The 17,420-nt window shown below is 37.6% G+C and overlaps 2 protein-coding genes across 2 annotated transcripts in view; one reads left to right on the forward strand and one right to left on the reverse strand.

The window, feature by feature from the left end:
• LOC138183118 (lymphotoxin beta receptor inhibitor) overlaps positions 1-17,420 on the reverse strand; it is a 201,786-nt gene that overhangs the window by 159,236 nt on the left and 25,130 nt on the right. The gene's annotated exons all lie outside the window — the stretch shown is intronic.
• Positions 21-17,370, forward strand: LOC138182958 (dynein axonemal heavy chain 10). The gene is made up of 37 exons (XM_069119434.1): positions 21-219; positions 314-477; positions 658-1,005; positions 1,258-1,649; positions 2,010-2,147; positions 2,225-2,415; positions 2,588-2,763; positions 3,124-3,377; positions 3,943-4,470; positions 5,095-5,253; positions 5,409-5,669; positions 5,799-6,053; positions 6,464-6,734; positions 6,961-7,238; positions 7,421-7,685; positions 7,767-7,981; positions 8,098-8,286; positions 8,344-8,535; positions 8,730-9,184; positions 9,337-9,532; positions 9,647-9,863; positions 10,044-10,356; positions 10,626-10,920; positions 11,176-11,636; positions 11,747-12,024; positions 12,087-12,241; positions 12,507-13,259; positions 13,467-13,805; positions 13,910-14,111; positions 14,194-14,336; positions 14,433-14,594; positions 14,944-15,247; positions 15,691-15,902; positions 16,104-16,271; positions 16,470-16,649; positions 16,825-16,971; positions 17,049-17,370. Exons 1-37 carry the CDS (start codon positions 188-190, stop codon positions 17,193-17,195), a joined length of 9,435 nt encoding a protein of 3,144 aa, XP_068975535.1. The 5' UTR covers positions 21-187; the 3' UTR covers positions 17,196-17,370.

Raw genomic sequence — 17,420 nt, forward strand, 5'->3', positions numbered from 1 at the left:
ATTGTATTTTGAGTATCGTGTTATGTATTACAACTGTAGGATTAGAAGTATTATTCTGAAATTTGTGTGGTAAAGAAGCTTAAAGCGACGCTTAATTCGTTTCTTTACAGAATTTTTGTTTTGCTAACTGTTCATAGTAACACAAGACCTAGTGTTTTTGTTAAAATATATGTGAATCTTTTAAAACATGGGGGAAAAGGAAATAGAGATACTGAAAGGGTGAGTTCATCCCCAATGACGTTCCGATCGAAGGGAATTTTTGGTCACCGTTGGCCCATAATTGAAAATTTTAATTTGCGTATTTACGTTTAAGATTCACTCTGAAGAACATGTTCGCTATGGAATTAGGAAAATACCAAGAGATAGCCAAAGAAATCGTGACGAATGCCGTGAAAGAGCTCGCCATAGAAAGAGGTTTAAAAGATTTGGCTGAAGTCTGGAAAAACATGGAATTTACTGTACTGAAACATTACAAAGGTACGCCTTGTAGATCTTTGTTTTCGATATTATAGCGAGTGTTAGAAAGGTAAATAAAGTAAGGAAATTAAAAAAGAAAATTGAAAAAGAGATCGACATAAAATCGTGCTTTGTACGAAACTTCGAGGATAATATGAGGACTAAATTTGAATAAAGTGATACGAAATGCACGATTTTTAGGTACCGAGGATCGAGGATTCATTTTGGGACCAATAGACGAATTAAATCAGATTCTAGAAGACAACATGATGAACGTGAATGGCATGGCAGCCTCTCAATTCATCGGCCCTTTTCTCAGTACAGTGCAAAACTGGGAAGTCACGATGCACACGATCTCTGAAGTTATCGAATTATGGGTGCAACTGCAGAAAAAATGGCTATACCTCGAGGGCATTTTCGTAGGCGGTGACATAAGACTCCAATTGCCAGACGAAGCGAAGAAGTTCGACGAAATTGACAAATCTTTTAAGAAAATTATGACAGACACTTCGAAGAGGCTGAACGTTCTTCAATGTTGCACGATTAAAGGTAAAATTAGGGAAAATTGATTTCAATTGTTTTATAATTTTGAAACAAACTGCTCAGATTAATTGTAATTAAATTATTTGGTTTGATAGAAAATTCTGCATACATAAATTATGCAAACGAATTAAAATTCTCAAGAAATTAAAATACATAATTTCAATGCTTTCGTCGATTTCGATCGATTACAATCACTTTATCAAAATAAGAACAACGCTTTAAAAAAATTAGTTTAAATAAATTATATCCGTGATCCAGGTCGACAAGAAGAGTTCGAATCGATGATTCTTGCACTGGACAAATGTCAGAAGTCGCTGACAAATTACTTGAACAGCAAACGAGCAGTTTTCCCGCGATTCACTTTCCTCAGTGACGACGATCTGCTGAGCATCCTTGGGAGCGGCGAACCCATCGTCATTCAAGAACACGTGGGCAAGATGTTCGATAATTTGGACAAATTCCGTTTCGAAATAAACCATACCGAACGCGTGATAGCCACTGGCTTGATCTCTTGCGAGAAAGAGGTAATGGACTTCAGAAACGTGGTTCTAGCCGAAGGAAAAATCGAAGAATGGATGGTGCTTGCATTGGAAGAGATGAAAAGATCGAACCGATTCTTAACGAAAAAGGCTATCTACGACTACGGGAAGGTGAGTCTACTTCAACGGATTTACTACAGAAAATTAGGAATTTTTATACTTGTGCCAAGCTAGCTACAAGCTTTGGAAATACGACGCGTAGTAGAAATATCATTGTATTGAAAATATTTTCCTCTACTTGCCTGAAATTAAAACTAAGCTACAGTTATACAGTGGCTGCTTAAAGTATTTATACGCCATTGTATTTATTATGGTATTCACGTACTAATTAATCACATCCAAGTACATTAAATTCCGTATGATTTAGTGCTATCAATGTTAGAAAATTATTGAAATCCACGAGGTGTACCATTTTCTATACAATTACTATATTGTAACGTCGATTTAAGAAAATCGAATGGAATTCTCCAGGTCAGAAGACCTAGGACACAATGGATGCTAGACTTTCAAGGAATGATGATCCTAGCGGCTGATCAAATATGGTGGACAGCGGAGGTGGAGAACGTGTTCGAGAAAATGTCTCAAGGACAGATGCGTGCAATGAAAGATGTACGTTTCTCTTTGAATTAAATTAATAAGATTCCCGTATACGGAGGACTCGGATACATCGATCGTCTCGTTTACAGTATTTGAAGCAACTGAACAATCAACTAAACGAAGTGGTAACATTGATGGGTGGTGATACTCTGACGAACAATGATAGAAAAAAATTTGACATGGTATTAACACTCGATGTTCATATGAGAGACATCGTGGAAGGTTTCGTCAGAGACAGTATCATGGATCCTTCGGAATTCGAGTGGGAAAGTCAATTAAGGTTCCTCCTTATTCGTTCCTATTTTTCCTATTTATTTTTATTCGTTATCCTTTCTATTTTATCTATTCCTATTAAGTACAGATTACGATGCTTAATATCTGTACAAATTTTTATCGCGTATCAGAAAAGAGATACGATACATTCCATACGTAAGTATAAATTTCTTGCAAAGGTTTTACTGGGTTCACGATCTGGATAATGTTTGGATGTACCAGTGCACCGGAACATTCGAATACGGCTACGAGTACATGGGACTCAATGGAAGACTCGTTGTTACACCTTTGACAGACAGAATATACTTGACTATCACACAAGCTCTTTCGATGCACCTGGGTGGAGCTCCTGCAGGTATAGCGATTCACGCGATGAAATTAAGAAAAACGATAATATTAAGATTGGAAAATATAGTTGAAATTAATTAATTAATCATTAATAATTCAGAAAACAGAACTCGAAGTGAAAGACTTTGAAAAATTCTTTCAGATATATTCTAGAAGACACAGTGATTTCTAAAAGTATCTACTTACGAAATTATTTCTTAGCGGTTGTTAACAATCCTGATCTAACTTCTCAAATTTTTATTTCATAGATATAATTATTACTATTACTAACAGATTTAATTTTTTCTAGTAAGAATGGGGGATCAAGTACATATTGGTATTTACTTTAAAAAATACCCAGAATGTAGATGTTTTTTTATTTCTCCAGGTCCTGCTGGAACGGGAAAAACGGAGACCACGAAAGACTTGGCGAAGGCGTTAGGATTACTGTGCATCGTCACAAATTGCGGTGAAGGGATGGATTATGTGGCGATAGGAAACACACTGAGTGGCCTGGCACAGTGCGGAGTATGGGGTTGCTTTGACGAATTTAATCGCATCGATATTTCTGTCCTATCGGTTATCTCTACTCAGCTCCAAACTATACGCTCCGCTTTGATGGCAAAAGCATCAAGATTTATGGTAAGAAAATATAAAGGAACGATATTGCAAATTCTCCGAAACTTCTTATCAAGTATTTTAGGTATTTTAAAAAGCTCGCTGTTTGCATTATTTATCTATCTTTTTACGTATAAATCATGTATAATAAATCATCTTATTCTCTCTAACGTATCGATATCAATTTAATTTTTTTTAATTGAATCGCATGTTTTTACTGTCGCTATCTTATGTCACCTTTCGAGATAAATCCGACGATACGTATGACAAGTACATTCGAACAATAATTTGTCTCGGATATTTCTATAAAAAATTGGTAACAAATAATAAGTTTGCACGGTATCTTTTACTCGTGGCGCGTGTCCCACGACGCGAGAGATAAATCGAATTAAATTTATTGAATCGATATGCCCCTATTTACCGTAATGATTACCACGGTATGTAGATTAGCGCGTACATCAAACTCGATTAGTCACAGTCTAAAAATTTCATGACTATGTATTTCGATATTTATCACTATCCTTTCGTTGGCATCTCTCGTCATCAGTACCAATAAACCAAATTTACGTCTAATTAAATTTAACCGCAGTTCGAGGGCCAAGACATAGTGCTCGACTCGAAAGTGGGCATATTCATCACAATGAATCCAGGGTACGCGGGTCGAACGGAACTTCCGGAATCGGTGAAAGCGCTGTTCAGGCCAGTGGTGTGCATAGTTCCGGATAACGAGCTGATTTGCCAGATAAAGCTGTTCAGCTCCGGCTTCTTGACCGCCAAAGTTCTAGCCAAGAAGATGACTGTTCTGTACAAATTGGCACGCGAACAACTGAGCAAGCAGAACCACTACGACTTCGGTCTGAGAGCACTCAAATCCGTGCTCAATATGGCCGGCCACTTGAAGAGGACTTCCGGTGACCTGGCTGAAGACGTGGTACTCATGAGGGCGCTTCGAGACATGAATTTGCCGAAATTTATATTCGACGACGTCCCATTGTTTCTGGGATTAATCGCTGACCTCTTCCCAAACCTCGATTGTCCGAGGGTTCATTATCCTGATTTTAACAACGCTGTTAATCAAGTACTGGAGGAGCAACGATATATTATCTTGTCTGAGCAGGTAGTATTTTTCGTTTTCGAACAATTTCATTTGAAAAGCACACGAGTAAGAACGGTAATAAATTTATATTTGTCGATTTCATGATTTTCATATCGTTTGATGGCTAAAAGAGTATTTTACATAGTCGAACAAAGAAGACGATCTGCTATATGCAAAGATACGTTACGGTTTGAAAATAAAAAAAATTAAAGTTCTCGATATACAGGGTGGTTGTTAACTGGTGGTACAAGCGGAAAAGGGGTGATTCTACGCGAAAAAAGAAGTCGAAAATATGGAATAAAAATTTTTCGTTTGAGGCTTTGTTTTCGAGAAAATCGACTTTGAATTTTCGCTCGGTACGTTTTAACGGATCTCACTGTAGATCGTTGTCTCGATGGAAAAATTTAAAAGAAACATTTTTATTCTATATTTTCGACTTCTTTTTTCGCGTAGAATCACTCCCTTTCCGCTTGTACCACCAGTTACCAACCACCCTGTATATAGATATACATATAAATCATTGCACACTTACAATCGTCTTCCTAAAAATTACCATGCAGCGTATTATTCCATCAGTATCGTAAATATTCCAATTGCGTAATATAGCGAATAAGAAACATTCATGAAAGTGTCCCAACTACACAGATTGACAAAGTGGTGCAACTATACGAAGTAATGATGACTAGACACTCGACAATGGTGGTTGGACCGACAGGAGGCGGGAAGACCGTCGTGATCGAAACTCTTTGCAAAGCTCAAACTCGTCTCGACAAACCTACCAAACTCTACATTTTAAATCCAAAGGTACTGCATCGTTATAATTAACTCCTCGATGCTCACAATCATAACACGAACACGTAATAGAAATATGCCATTTGTACAAGTCCGTGATACATTTAAGATCAAGATCGATACACCTGTCGTTTTATTTTCTATGTAATAAATAAAATTGTACTCAGGCGTGCACCGTGAACGAACTTTATGGTGTGTTGGATCCAGCGACACGCGATTGGACAGACGGTCTCCTAAGTTGTATTTTTCGAGAAGTGAACAGACCATTGAACTCGAACAAGGACGAGAAAAAATATATTTTGTTCGACGGTGACGTAGATCCACAATGGATCGAAAATATGAATTCCGTGATGGACGATAACAAATTATTGACTCTGGCCAATCAAGAAAGAATCAAGATGCAGAATCATTGTAGTCTACTGTTCGAGGTGATTGTAACTAAATCGGTCGATCGTGTGTTACTTTTACGTGACACGATTTAAATTAAATAGGATACAGAAAGAGAGAACTCGTTGGTTGCCTGAATAACGATTTTCACTGAAGTTTTTTTATAAAAGGTAGGCGACCTGCAGTACGCCTCGCCAGCGACTGTATCCAGAGCCGGCATGGTGTACGTAGACCCAAAAAACTTGGGTTATCAGCCTTACATGGACAAATGGATACGGAGTAAGAGCGAATCGGACCAGGAGCTACTGAACGGAATGTGCGAGAAATACGTGCACGGCGGGATAGCTCTCATTATAGAAGGAATGCTCGGGTTACAACAAGTTACACCGCTTAAGATGATCATACCACAAACCGGACTCAACATGGTAGCAATTAAACTTTTATACGCTAATTAATTCGTCCTTTTATGTGAATGCAGAATGTCGAAAAAGAAACTGCGATCTAGCCATTTGTAACTTATCAGGGAAAGAATTTGTACGATTCAAGATCGAGCATTAATGGACTTTAATCGAGTGTTACGATTAATATGGAAAAAGAAGGAAAATTTGGATCGCAAGATTTAGGAATACGTAGTATTCGAAAATGACGAATAGAATCGAGGAATCGTTCCGAATAATTTCAAAAAATTTAACTTAAAATTTGCTACAATTTCCTAATTCTCTATCCAAAAGTTTCCTATCTGGTTCGCGTTGACAATATATAATTTCTTCGTTTGATTACTTTAAATTATGTCAAAAATCAAGTATAGAATTACTAGTGAACGTCTTTCGTTCAGGTAATACAACTTTGTTACGTATTCGACGGTCTGCTCGCTATTCTGGATACTCGACCAACTCCTACTACCAAGACCGAGGAAGAGGAAGAAATAAGGGCAGAAGCGTTATTCTCCAGAGGGGAAATTCTCGAGGCGATGTACATTCAAGCTTGCTACTGGTCCTTAGGAGCCTCCCTGGTGACTGAAAACAGGCCTGACTTTGACGATTACATAAAGAAAACTTCTGGATTTATGCTTGTCCAAGATACCTTTGAAAAACGAGCTACTGTGCGTGAGTTTCGCAAACTAACGATATTTTTATTTCTATACATATGCATCGTCAGCCAGTCAATTTGTGTTCAAATTCCTGGCAATTTGTTTGAAACTATGAAAAACGAGCAGAGAACTCATTGGACAATCTAAAACACGTTGAACTCGATGCCATCGTAATTTATCATCTTTTTCGTTTAACTAAAATAAATAAACATAAAATGAATAAATTCTCGAATTATCACCAGGATACATACCCGTGACGGAGAAATTGTTGTACGATTATTTCTTGGATTTGGAAAAGAATATATGGATCCCATGGAGAGCTCTGGTCCCTAATTATGTCCATGACAGGGAGAAAAATTTCTCCGATATTTTGGTTCCTACTATAGACACTCTAAGAACTACGTGGTTCGTTAACATGATGAACGAACGAGATCGGCCAGCTCTTTTAGTTGGCGAAACTGGTACTTCGAAAACCGCTATAATTCAAGAATTTCTTCGAAATCTGAGCATCGAGAAATACGTAAGTTTTAGTATATACGTAGGATTTAAAAACGAATAAAAAAATCGGCAAAAAATTAATCAATTTAACGCGAAAGAAACAATATAGAGAAAAGAAGAAATTTATCGTGAAAAATCCATATCAAGTATACATATATTGCCTCATCGTTTCACTTCTCCGATCTCTGATGCTATTTCCATTAGAATCAACTTCTCATCAATTTCTCATCGAGGACAACTTCGATGGACGTGCAAAAAAATATAGAGGCTGTTGTGGAGAAGAGAACGAGGGAAACTTATGGACCACCTCCTGGTAAAAAGTTGTTACTCTTCATCGATGACATGAATATGCCACTGGTGGACACTTATGGTACCCAGCAACCTATCGCGCTTCTCAAGTTTTTGTTCGAAAAGGGTGGATTTTACGATCGTGGAAAGGACCTTTCTCTGATGTACATGAAAGATATGTGTAAGTTGATTTACCGAGTTTTCTCTTTCAACATTATATCGATTTAAAATTCGGATTACGAAGGATTTATTGTTTTACAAGGTTATTTAGCGGCAATGGGAAAGCCTGGTGGAGGAAGGAACGAAGTGGATCCAAGATTCATCTCCATGTTCTCCGTCTATAACGTTGTATTTCCAGCAAATGAGACGCTTTGTTACATTTACACAAGCATACTGAGCGGACACTTGCAAACATTTTCAGAGGAAGTGCAAGCAATCGCAGAAACCCTGGTGCAAATTACTCTAGACCTCTATCAGGTATTTCTCCTTTAACGAAAGACTGACTTACGCTGACTAGCACTCTTAGCACTCTGGTCCTTTCTCGATTCTTAAAATTTAACCAGACATAATTTCTCACTTTCCTATTTCTTCAGAAAGTTACTGCGGAATTATTACCCACACCGAATAAATTCCATTACATTTTTAATATGCGAGATTTGTCGAGAATTACGGCTGGACTTCTTCAAAGCCATCCTGATTATCTTCCAAAAGTGAAACAGATCGTTAGACTTTGGAGGAACGAGTTCGCCAGAATTATATGCGATCGTTTGATAAACGAAGACGTAAGTAATAGAGGAAAGAAAGGAAATCTTTGTATGTAAATTAGAATTCGATCGTAGGACGAGAGTATCGTAGCTACATACGTGAAAGAGAAGATCGAAGAACGTTGGGAGGAAGAGCCTGACGTTGTCAAATATGTAATGAGGGATCCTCTGCTATTTGGTGATTTTAGAAATGCGATTAACGAGGGGGAACCACGATTCTACGAAGATTTGTTGGACTACGAGGCTGTCTACAGTTTGTTCCTAGAGGTAATTAATATTTCTTGGTAGAAAATAAAAATTTCCATCACTTACTGTTATTTGGGCGAAACCAGATACAAAAGAAAAGCTTTATACCGCATTTTTTGCTTACGCTTTCGCAGAAAATCGCCTCGTTTTTCGGTCGTACTATTATTTCCACTTCACCTTGTATTAAACTATTTCCCAGAAAATTGACTTTTCAGATCTACGAAGATTATAACGAGAGAAGCGTGACCACGTTGCAAATGGTCCTCTTCAACGATGCGCTCCAGCACTTGACTAGAGTTCACCGTGCACTCAGAATGCACAGAGGGCACGTTTTGGTGATTGGCATCGGTGGAAGTGGGAAGAAATCGGTGATCAAATTAGCAGCTTACGCAGCCAACTTTCAAGTTTTCGAAATTAGTCTATCTCGAGGCTACAACGAAGCTTCTTTTCGCGATGATATGAAAACACTGTACAACAAGGTTGGCGTAGACAATCAAAGAATCGTGTTTTTATTTACATCTGCTCATGTCATCGACGAAAGTTTTCTGGAGTTGGTAAACAATATGTTGATGACCGGTGTCGTACCAGCGTTGTTCACCGACGAAGATAAGGACGAAATCGTCAATTCTTGCAGAAATCAGGCTGTAGATGCTGGCTTCGGTGTCACCAGGTTTGCTTACAGTTTTTCCAGTCGAATTCGTTGGACGAGAAAATTTATGGTACAGAGATTAATACGAAAAGAATGAAATAGTTTCGTATTAATTACTTTGACTCCTCGATCGTGAAAAGACAAATAACAGAGGTATTCTTGCTGTGCTTCAGAGAAAGTGTATGGTCGTATTTCGTGAAAACCAGCCTTCAAAATTTACGGATAGCGTTGTCGATGAGTCCATCGGGAGATTTATTAAGGACAAGATGTCGAAGTTATCCTGGTCTGGTGAACAGTACCACCATAGACTGGATGTTCCCTTGGCCTGAACAGGCTTTAGTTTCCGTGGCTAATGTCACTCTTAGAGACGTATGTAATTGTTTGGTCAATTTTGAACGACCCAATTCGAAAGATCTTTTATTCATAAATGCAAAACAATCCACAGTAATATCTAGAACGTATGAATTGTACAATTTTTTTCAGCACCCAAACGTATCACAAACTTACAGAGATGCCCTAGTAGAACATATGGTGTTCACTCATAGGACAGTCTGCGACTACACTGTGGAATTTCAAACGATACTACGAAGAAGAAATTACGTGACTCCCAAACACTACTTAGATTTTATAAACAGTTATCTGTATCTGTTGGTAGAAACAAGGGATTACATAAATTCACAATGTGATCGACTTTCCGGAGGTTCGTAGCAAAGGCTTTCAACCTTTGCACCGCGTTTATTATCTGTTCGCTGAAGGATTAAAAATTAAAAATCGACGCTGAAAATAATCGGAGAGATTAATTGATCGCAATTACATCGTAAAGTATCTTCAAGGGAATATTCTAATAAAATGTGAAATTGTATTATTTTGAATTTTAAAGGTCTGCAAAAGATCGCGGAGGCCTCGGTGACTTTGAACGAGTTAAATCAAATTCTGGCCGTGCAAAGGGTAAAAGTAGCTGATCAGACGAGAAACTGCGAGCGACTATTGGCTTCCATAGGAGAAAGTACGAATATTGCGATGGAAAAGAAACAGCTGAGCGAGCAGGAAAGACAAGCGATAGAACAACAGAGGAAGATTATCGACAAGGAGGAAACGGAAGCTAAGCAGGCGTTGGCTGACGCGCAACCTGCCTTAGATGCAGCCAGAGCGGCCCTTGGGGAACTCGAGAAAGCAGACATTACTGAAATAAGGTTTGTTAACTTTTCTTTCTGTTTTGCAAATATATAAAAAATATATATAAAAAAGATATAACAGAAATTTAATTTTTTGCACTGTTGGAAAAACATTAGAGAAACTTGAGTAAACGTCGTTACTAACTTTAATTTCCCTTGGGAAAACACAGCTCTCGAATAAAATTTCTAGCAGAAATTCATTTCCTTGGAACATCGAAATAAATATAAAAACATGTGAAAAATATTAAACGCGTAAAAAATGTACAAAATATTACAAATATTTTTAGATCGTTTGCAACTCCGCCGGAACCTGTGCAAATCGTCTCGGAATGCGTGGCGATGCTGCGAGGCATAAAGGACATTTCTTGGAAAGGCGCAAAAGGAATGATGAGCGACCCAGCATTTCTACGACAATTGCAAGAGATGAACTGCGATAAAATCACGTTGAAACAACAACAAGCAGTCAAAGCTCATTTAAAGAAAACTACTAAATTGGATCAAATGCAGCACATCAGCAAGGCTGGGTACGGATTGTACAGATTCGTACTCGCTGTGCTAGATTATTGTGCCGTTTTCAGAGAGGTACGATATTTAAATTTCAACGTGTTGTAGGAGCGAGATATATTTCTCTAACGCGTAATTCTAACAAAGCACAGTTGAAACGCGGAATTTTGAGAAAAGGAAAACTGTAAATTAGAATGAACAAGCGAAATAAATGTCTGAAACTCGCAACTTTAATGAAACAGAGTTAATATCCAAAGTTCCAAATTTGAATAGAACGAAGTAAAGTAAAAGTGAAAATTTTATCTCAACGTTGAATCCGTCGTATTTCCTCAGGTGAAACCAAAGATAGAACGCGTTAAGGAATTAGAAGCTGAATCGGAACGAGCACGGAAGGCCTTGGAAAGGGAAGAACGAGAATTAAGGAGACTCGAGAGAGCCATTGCCGATTTGAATACAAAATATGAGAATGCTATGGAAGAAAGACAAAAATTGCAAGAAGAGACAGACTTGCTTCAGAGGCGTTTAATAGCTGCTGATAAATTAATTAGCGGATTGTCTTCTGAAAATGAACGATGGAAGAAAGATTTGGAGACGCTGCATGGCCAGATAGAGAAAATTACTGGCAATTGTTTGCTTTCCGCTGGATTTCTTGCATATTGTGGACCATTTTCTTACGAGTATAGGAATCAGATGGTATACGACGACTGGTGGAACAGTATAGTGCAAAAAGGAATTCCATTCACGGATACGTTCAAGATCCAGACGGAACTAAGCAGCGACGTTGAAATTAGCACGTTAGCAAGATACTTTTATTCTGCCTTTTTGCTATTTTTTATTCTACTCTTTTCTCCCGTCTTTTTATTTTCATAAATAATAAAAAAGTTCATTAGACGATTTATTTAAGATGGACATCCGAGGGCCTACCACCTGATGAACTATCCGTGCAAAACGGGATTCTAACTACGAGAGCATCGAGATTCCCAGTTTGCATCGATCCTCAGCAACAAGCTCTGAACTGGATCAAAAAGAAAGAACAGAAGAATTTAAAGATCCTATCGTTCACTGATCCAGACTTTTTGAAGCAAGTGGAACTTGCAATAAAATACGGTCTTCCAGTTCTATTTCAGGACGTCGATGAAATTGATCCTGTTTTAGATAACGTCCTATCGAAGAACATACAAAGTATTTCATGTGTATTTTATGTTTAAAAATAAATGGATATGGGAGATAAAATTTTATTGCAGATGTGGGAGGTAGAATGTTCGTGCTCCTCGGTGATAAGGAAGTGGATTATGATCCGAAATTCAGGATGTACCTCACTACGAAGATATCGAATCCCATATTCGATCCTGCTGTATATGCCAAGACCACCGTGATCAATTACATGGTGACCCTAGGGGTTCGTTCTGAAAATTTTTCTTTCATTTTCATTCCATCCATCTTAAATTAAAGCGAAACGATAGTTCGGATAGCTTAGAAAAATCTCTCTTCAAAAGACTAGTAGAATGTTTAATAAAAAAAGAACCTTTGCCGAAGAGAGTACGAAATGAAACGATGGTTACCACGATTTAAAAGAATCTCTGCTAGAAAACAAATATCTGACTACTAAGGAATTGTACGTATAAAAATAAAAGAATTAAAGAAACGAAACTATCAAATTCTAGGGACTGGAGGATCAACTGCTATCAGTGGTCGTTCGAACAGAGAGACCAGACATCGAGGAACAACGAGAAAGCTTGATCATCGAGACCAGCGAGAACAAGAACCTCCTGAAACAGTTAGAAGACAGTTTACTTCTCGAAATTGCTACGAATAAAGGCAATATGTTAGATAACATCGAGCTGATCGAAACTCTGGAAAGCACGAAATCTAGCGCTGCAGAAGTAATGAGGAAGTTATATCTAGCTGAAGTGACAGCTTCTGACGTGAACAAGCTCCGAGATGGATATCGATCAGTGGCAAAAAGAGGAGCGTTGTTGTTCTTCGTTTTGGCCGACATGGCCATGGTAAATCCGATGTATCAGTATTCTCTGATCAGCTACGTGGAGGTGTTCATTTATTCGCTGAAGAAAGCGCTGCCGGATCCAACGTTACAACGTCGTCTGCAGAATATTATCCCAATGCTGACGAAGAACGTGTACGACTATGGTTGCACGGGAATTTTCGAAAGGCATAAATTATTGTTCTCGTTTCAAATTTGCACGAAATTGGAGCAAAGTATAGGGAACGTCAGTCAACGGGAATTGGACTTCTTCATTAAAGGAAGTATCACTTTGGAAAAATCGCCAAAAATTAATCCTACGGAATGGTTACCAGCTGCTGGATGGGCGGATTTGTTGAAACTTAGTAACGATTTTCCACACAAGTTTGGAAACATTGCGGACGAACTGGCTTCACACGCGGATGATTGGCAAGCTGTAAGTGGCGAGCAAACTTGTTTCTTCGAACGTTTATTCTTATAATTTTCATTGAGTCATTCGACAGAATCGTAAAAATTCTCAGATTAATTAATACCGCGTTGCTACCAAATATGAAAATTTCAATATCACCAATTGATTTCAGACGCAATAAACTCAGTATTACCATTTTAAAGAACATGTAGGTATTAAATAAAAATCTTTCAGTGGTACGACATGGATGCCCCAGAGGCTGTGGACTTTCCTCTGGACTACTCCGCCAAATTAAAACCCTTCGAGAAGCTTATGTTGATACGCTGTTTCCGCGTCGATCGAGTTTATCGCAGTGTGATCGATTACATCAGCGAGATTATGGGAGAAGAATATATCACACCCCCACATATTAGTCTCGAATTAATCTTGGAACAAAGCACGCCTACAATGCCTGTTATTTTCATTCTAAGCCCTGGATCTGATCCTTCCTCGGAACTAATGAAATTGGCAGACAAACACGGTTGTGGAGGCGGGAGATTCAAATATTTGTCCCTTGGACAGGGCCAGGAGAATGTAGATTATTTAATTTGTTAATTATTTAACTGATTCCTGTAGGACCGAAGTTCTTTAGACTTTGAGAAAAATTGATGCATACTTTCTTCAATTTGACGTTTCAGACTGCGATAGAGTTGTTAGAAGTTGCAGTGTCTAGAGGACAATGGTTAATGTTCCAAAATTGCCATTTACTGTTAAGTTTCACCAGAGAACTAGAGAAACTGTTGGACGAGGTTGGAAAGCCTCATCCCGATTTCCGGTTGTGGCTCACGACTGATCCGACTCCCACTTTTCCTATCGGAATATTGCAGCAATCTTTGAAAGGTTACTTCAGAGTAAACAAATTCTTTGCCATTTCTTCCTTTAAATAAGCTTCTATGAAATAATGCTCAATTTCTGTTTTTAGTGGTCACGGAGCCACCTAGTGGATTGAAATTAAATCTCCAGAACACTTATTTAAAAATCAGACCTCGAATGCTTGAAAGTTGTGCACATCCTGCCTACAAACATTTAATTTACGTATTAGCTTTCTATCACGCGGTTATTCAAGTGAGTCAGACCAGAATTAACCCAAGTATTGCTTAACCGAGTAAGAGCGAAGTCTCGTATATTACGATGAATTGACTGTTTGATTACGCTCGGTAGGAGAGAAGGAGATACGACAAGATTGGCTGGAATATAAATTACGATTTCAATGAATCGGATTTCAATGTATGCTGTATTATTCTGGATACTTATTTGACCAAGGCGTTCACAGCGAAAGATCCCAGGCTCCCTTGGAACAGCTTGAAATATTTAATAGGAGAAGTATGTTTTATGCATGACTAGCCATAGCTTTGTCTTTTACGATATTTAAGAAAGGTAGTTTAGTTTTAAACGAGATTATCTTGTTTTATCACCTGTCGTAAAACAGTTCGAATATGACACGGATTTTAAAACTTTTCGAGTTAAAGAATCTGCAGTTCTTAGATATTTGCCGAACTTTGAAACATTTGACAATTTTAAGTAGAACTTCTTCCTCTTTACAACTTCTCAATGATTAAATTCAAAAACTCGAATTTTATACGAATTCAGGTAACTGTCTACGAGAAGCTCTACTCTAAACATCTATTTTTCCAATCTTCAGTTAAGAAATTCTAAATTTTACGAAACTTAGGTAATGTACGGTGGACGAGTGATAGACAGCTACGATCGTCGAGTATCCGAAACCTACATGGACGAATACTTCGGAGATTTCCTTTTCGACAGCTTTCAACCCTTCCACTTTTACCACGACGAGGAAGTCGATTACGTGATCCCTCCGGAAGGCGAATTAGAAGATTATCTCGAGTTCATCGAGAGATTACCTTTGGTGAACAGTCCAGATGTCTTTGGACTGCACCCAAATGCCGAAATTGGCTACTTCACTCAAGCTGCGAAAGAAATGTGGAACAATCTTATAGAACTGCAACCGCAAACTGGTAAGCACGTAACCAAGGTAGTTTGATAATGGAACTAATCGGTTTGTCGTCTGAATAATTGGAGAGTTCATAACAAAAACAAGCTTTGTTATTTTTTCTTTTTTTTTTCTTTTCGAGCGAGCAAAAGAATATTGTAGATGTCTCGAATAATCCTACTTTATGTTACAATGTAAATTACCTGTACATCGTAGAGCAGAATCGTGTAATTGTAGATCTTTCGATTAAGATAAATTTTTGTATGAGCTACGTTCGAGTCGGATTAATATTATAAAATTGAAAAATTTGACAAGCTTTCGTTCGAAATTGTCCAATTCTCCAATTTATCGTTCTGATATTTCTCTCTAGTACGCCTGGATAAAAGGAGTAAGTTTTTTCTACGAATAACCGTCTACGAATAATTCTCTTTTTGTCCGAATTACGAGAAACATTGTTTTATTATTTAGAAGTCAGTGGAGTTGGAATAAGTAAAGATGAATTTATCGACAACATTGCGAAAGACATATTGAATAAAGTTCCTGTCGAGTATGATCTCGTTAAAGTGAGGAAACATTTTGGTCCAACGATAACTCCAACCACGATTGTTCTTTTCCAAGAATTGGAGAGATTTAATACGTTGATTAGAGTAATGAAGAGGACATTAACGCAGTTGAGAAAGGTCTATACTTCCTTCCCTCTAGTACAAGCGTAGATCAACTTTCAACATTTCAAAGTTTCCACGAGTGTACGACTTTATTAATTTCCGAAATAAAAGAAACGCGCTAGAGTGAAATTTCTCCTGTGATAGGCTAAATGTGATTTCCTTTGATAATCTTTTAAAGATTGCATATTTTTATCGGATATATTTATATACCGTTAGGCTATCGCTGGAGAAATTGGAATGGACACGACCCTGGAAAATATATCCGCGGCATTATACAATGGTGTATTGCCGCAAGAATGGGCCATACTAGCGCCAGACACGAGGAAAAATCTTGGTGGATGGATCGAACATTTCGAGAAGAGAATACAACAGTACACCAATTGGGTGAGATATTACAGTCAGCACAGATTTCACGATTTATTGATTTATCAAAAACATTGAAAATTATTTTCTTCTTCTTCGTTAAATATAGAGTCAAAAATAAAATTCGCTTGGTAGAAGATTTCAACATTAAATAAAATATTGAAATCTTGTACCAAAGTTAGAAGAATCGTTCCTAATAGATTTTTCCAAAATTCTTAGTCTTCGACGAGCGAGCCTATAGTTCTCTGGTTAGCCGGACTACACATCCCGGAAACTTATTTAGCAGCTCTCGTGCAAATGGCTTGCCGCAGAAATAGTTGGTCTTTGGATCGTTCTCTCACGTACACAGCAGTATCGAGATTTACAAGACCTGAGAAAGTAGAGGAAAGACCCGACCAGGTAACCAATAATTCATCATACATCACCATCCTGATTTCGTTTTCAAAAGTTGAACGAATAGAAATACAGACAGACAAGCGTTTATAAGCATTCCGATTGATATTTTGATTGATTTATAGTAATGGTATTTGAATTTTGTCAAACTATACAGATAAATAATAATTAAATACCGTAGGGTTGTTACGTGAGTGGATTATATTTGGAAGGGGCTAGATGGGATCTGCAAGAACAATGCCTTAAAAGATCACATCCAAAAATCCTGATAGAAGAATTACCAATTCTCATCATCATTCCAGTAGAAGCTCATAGACTCAGACTTCAGGTAATGAAATGATTTTAATTTGCGTAAAATTGATTGAAATTGTTTAAATAATTAATATGTAATTTCGTGAATTATAGAATACTTTCAGAACGCCAGTGTACACTACGTCTAATCGGAGGAACGCCATGGGGGTAGGTCTGGTTTTCGAGGCAAACCTCGCCACCACGGAACACATATCTCACTGGGTATTGCAAGGAGTTTGTTTAGTGTTAAATACCGATTAAATGGCTAAGAATTATATACGATTACAGTAATAATTATTATTTTATAAGAAACGCAATATACAAAGACATCCCATGTACAGTAAATATCTTTCTAAATATATTAAAAGAAATCTTTCCGAAAATATCAATCGTCACATTATATTTATGTAACTTTGTAATATTTTCTTTCTTATTTAAAATATCCCATACACCAATTTCTTTTTTTTTTTTTTTTTTACAAGGATA

This window comes from Bombus flavifrons, chromosome 9 (genome assembly GCF_040668555.2).
Source record: "Bombus flavifrons isolate JBK064 chromosome 9, iyBomFlav1_principal, whole genome shotgun sequence".
NCBI lineage: Eukaryota > Metazoa > Arthropoda > Insecta > Hymenoptera > Apidae > Bombus > Bombus flavifrons.

What these genes read in the sequence shown, in the direction of transcription:
- LOC138182958 (XM_069119434.1), top strand. Translation starts at nt 188, where the DNA reads ATGGGGGAAAAGGAAATAGAGATACTGAAAGG. An exon ending in AGATGCGTGCAATGAAAGAT is followed by an intron (nt 2,148 to 2,224) that starts GTACGTTTCTCT and finishes TCTCGTTTACAG; the next exon opens with TATTTGAAGCAACTGAACAA. An exon ending in TTGGACAGGGCCAGGAGAAT is followed by an intron (nt 13,806 to 13,909) that starts GTAGATTATTTA and finishes TTGACGTTTCAG; the next exon opens with ACTGCGATAGAGTTGTTAGA.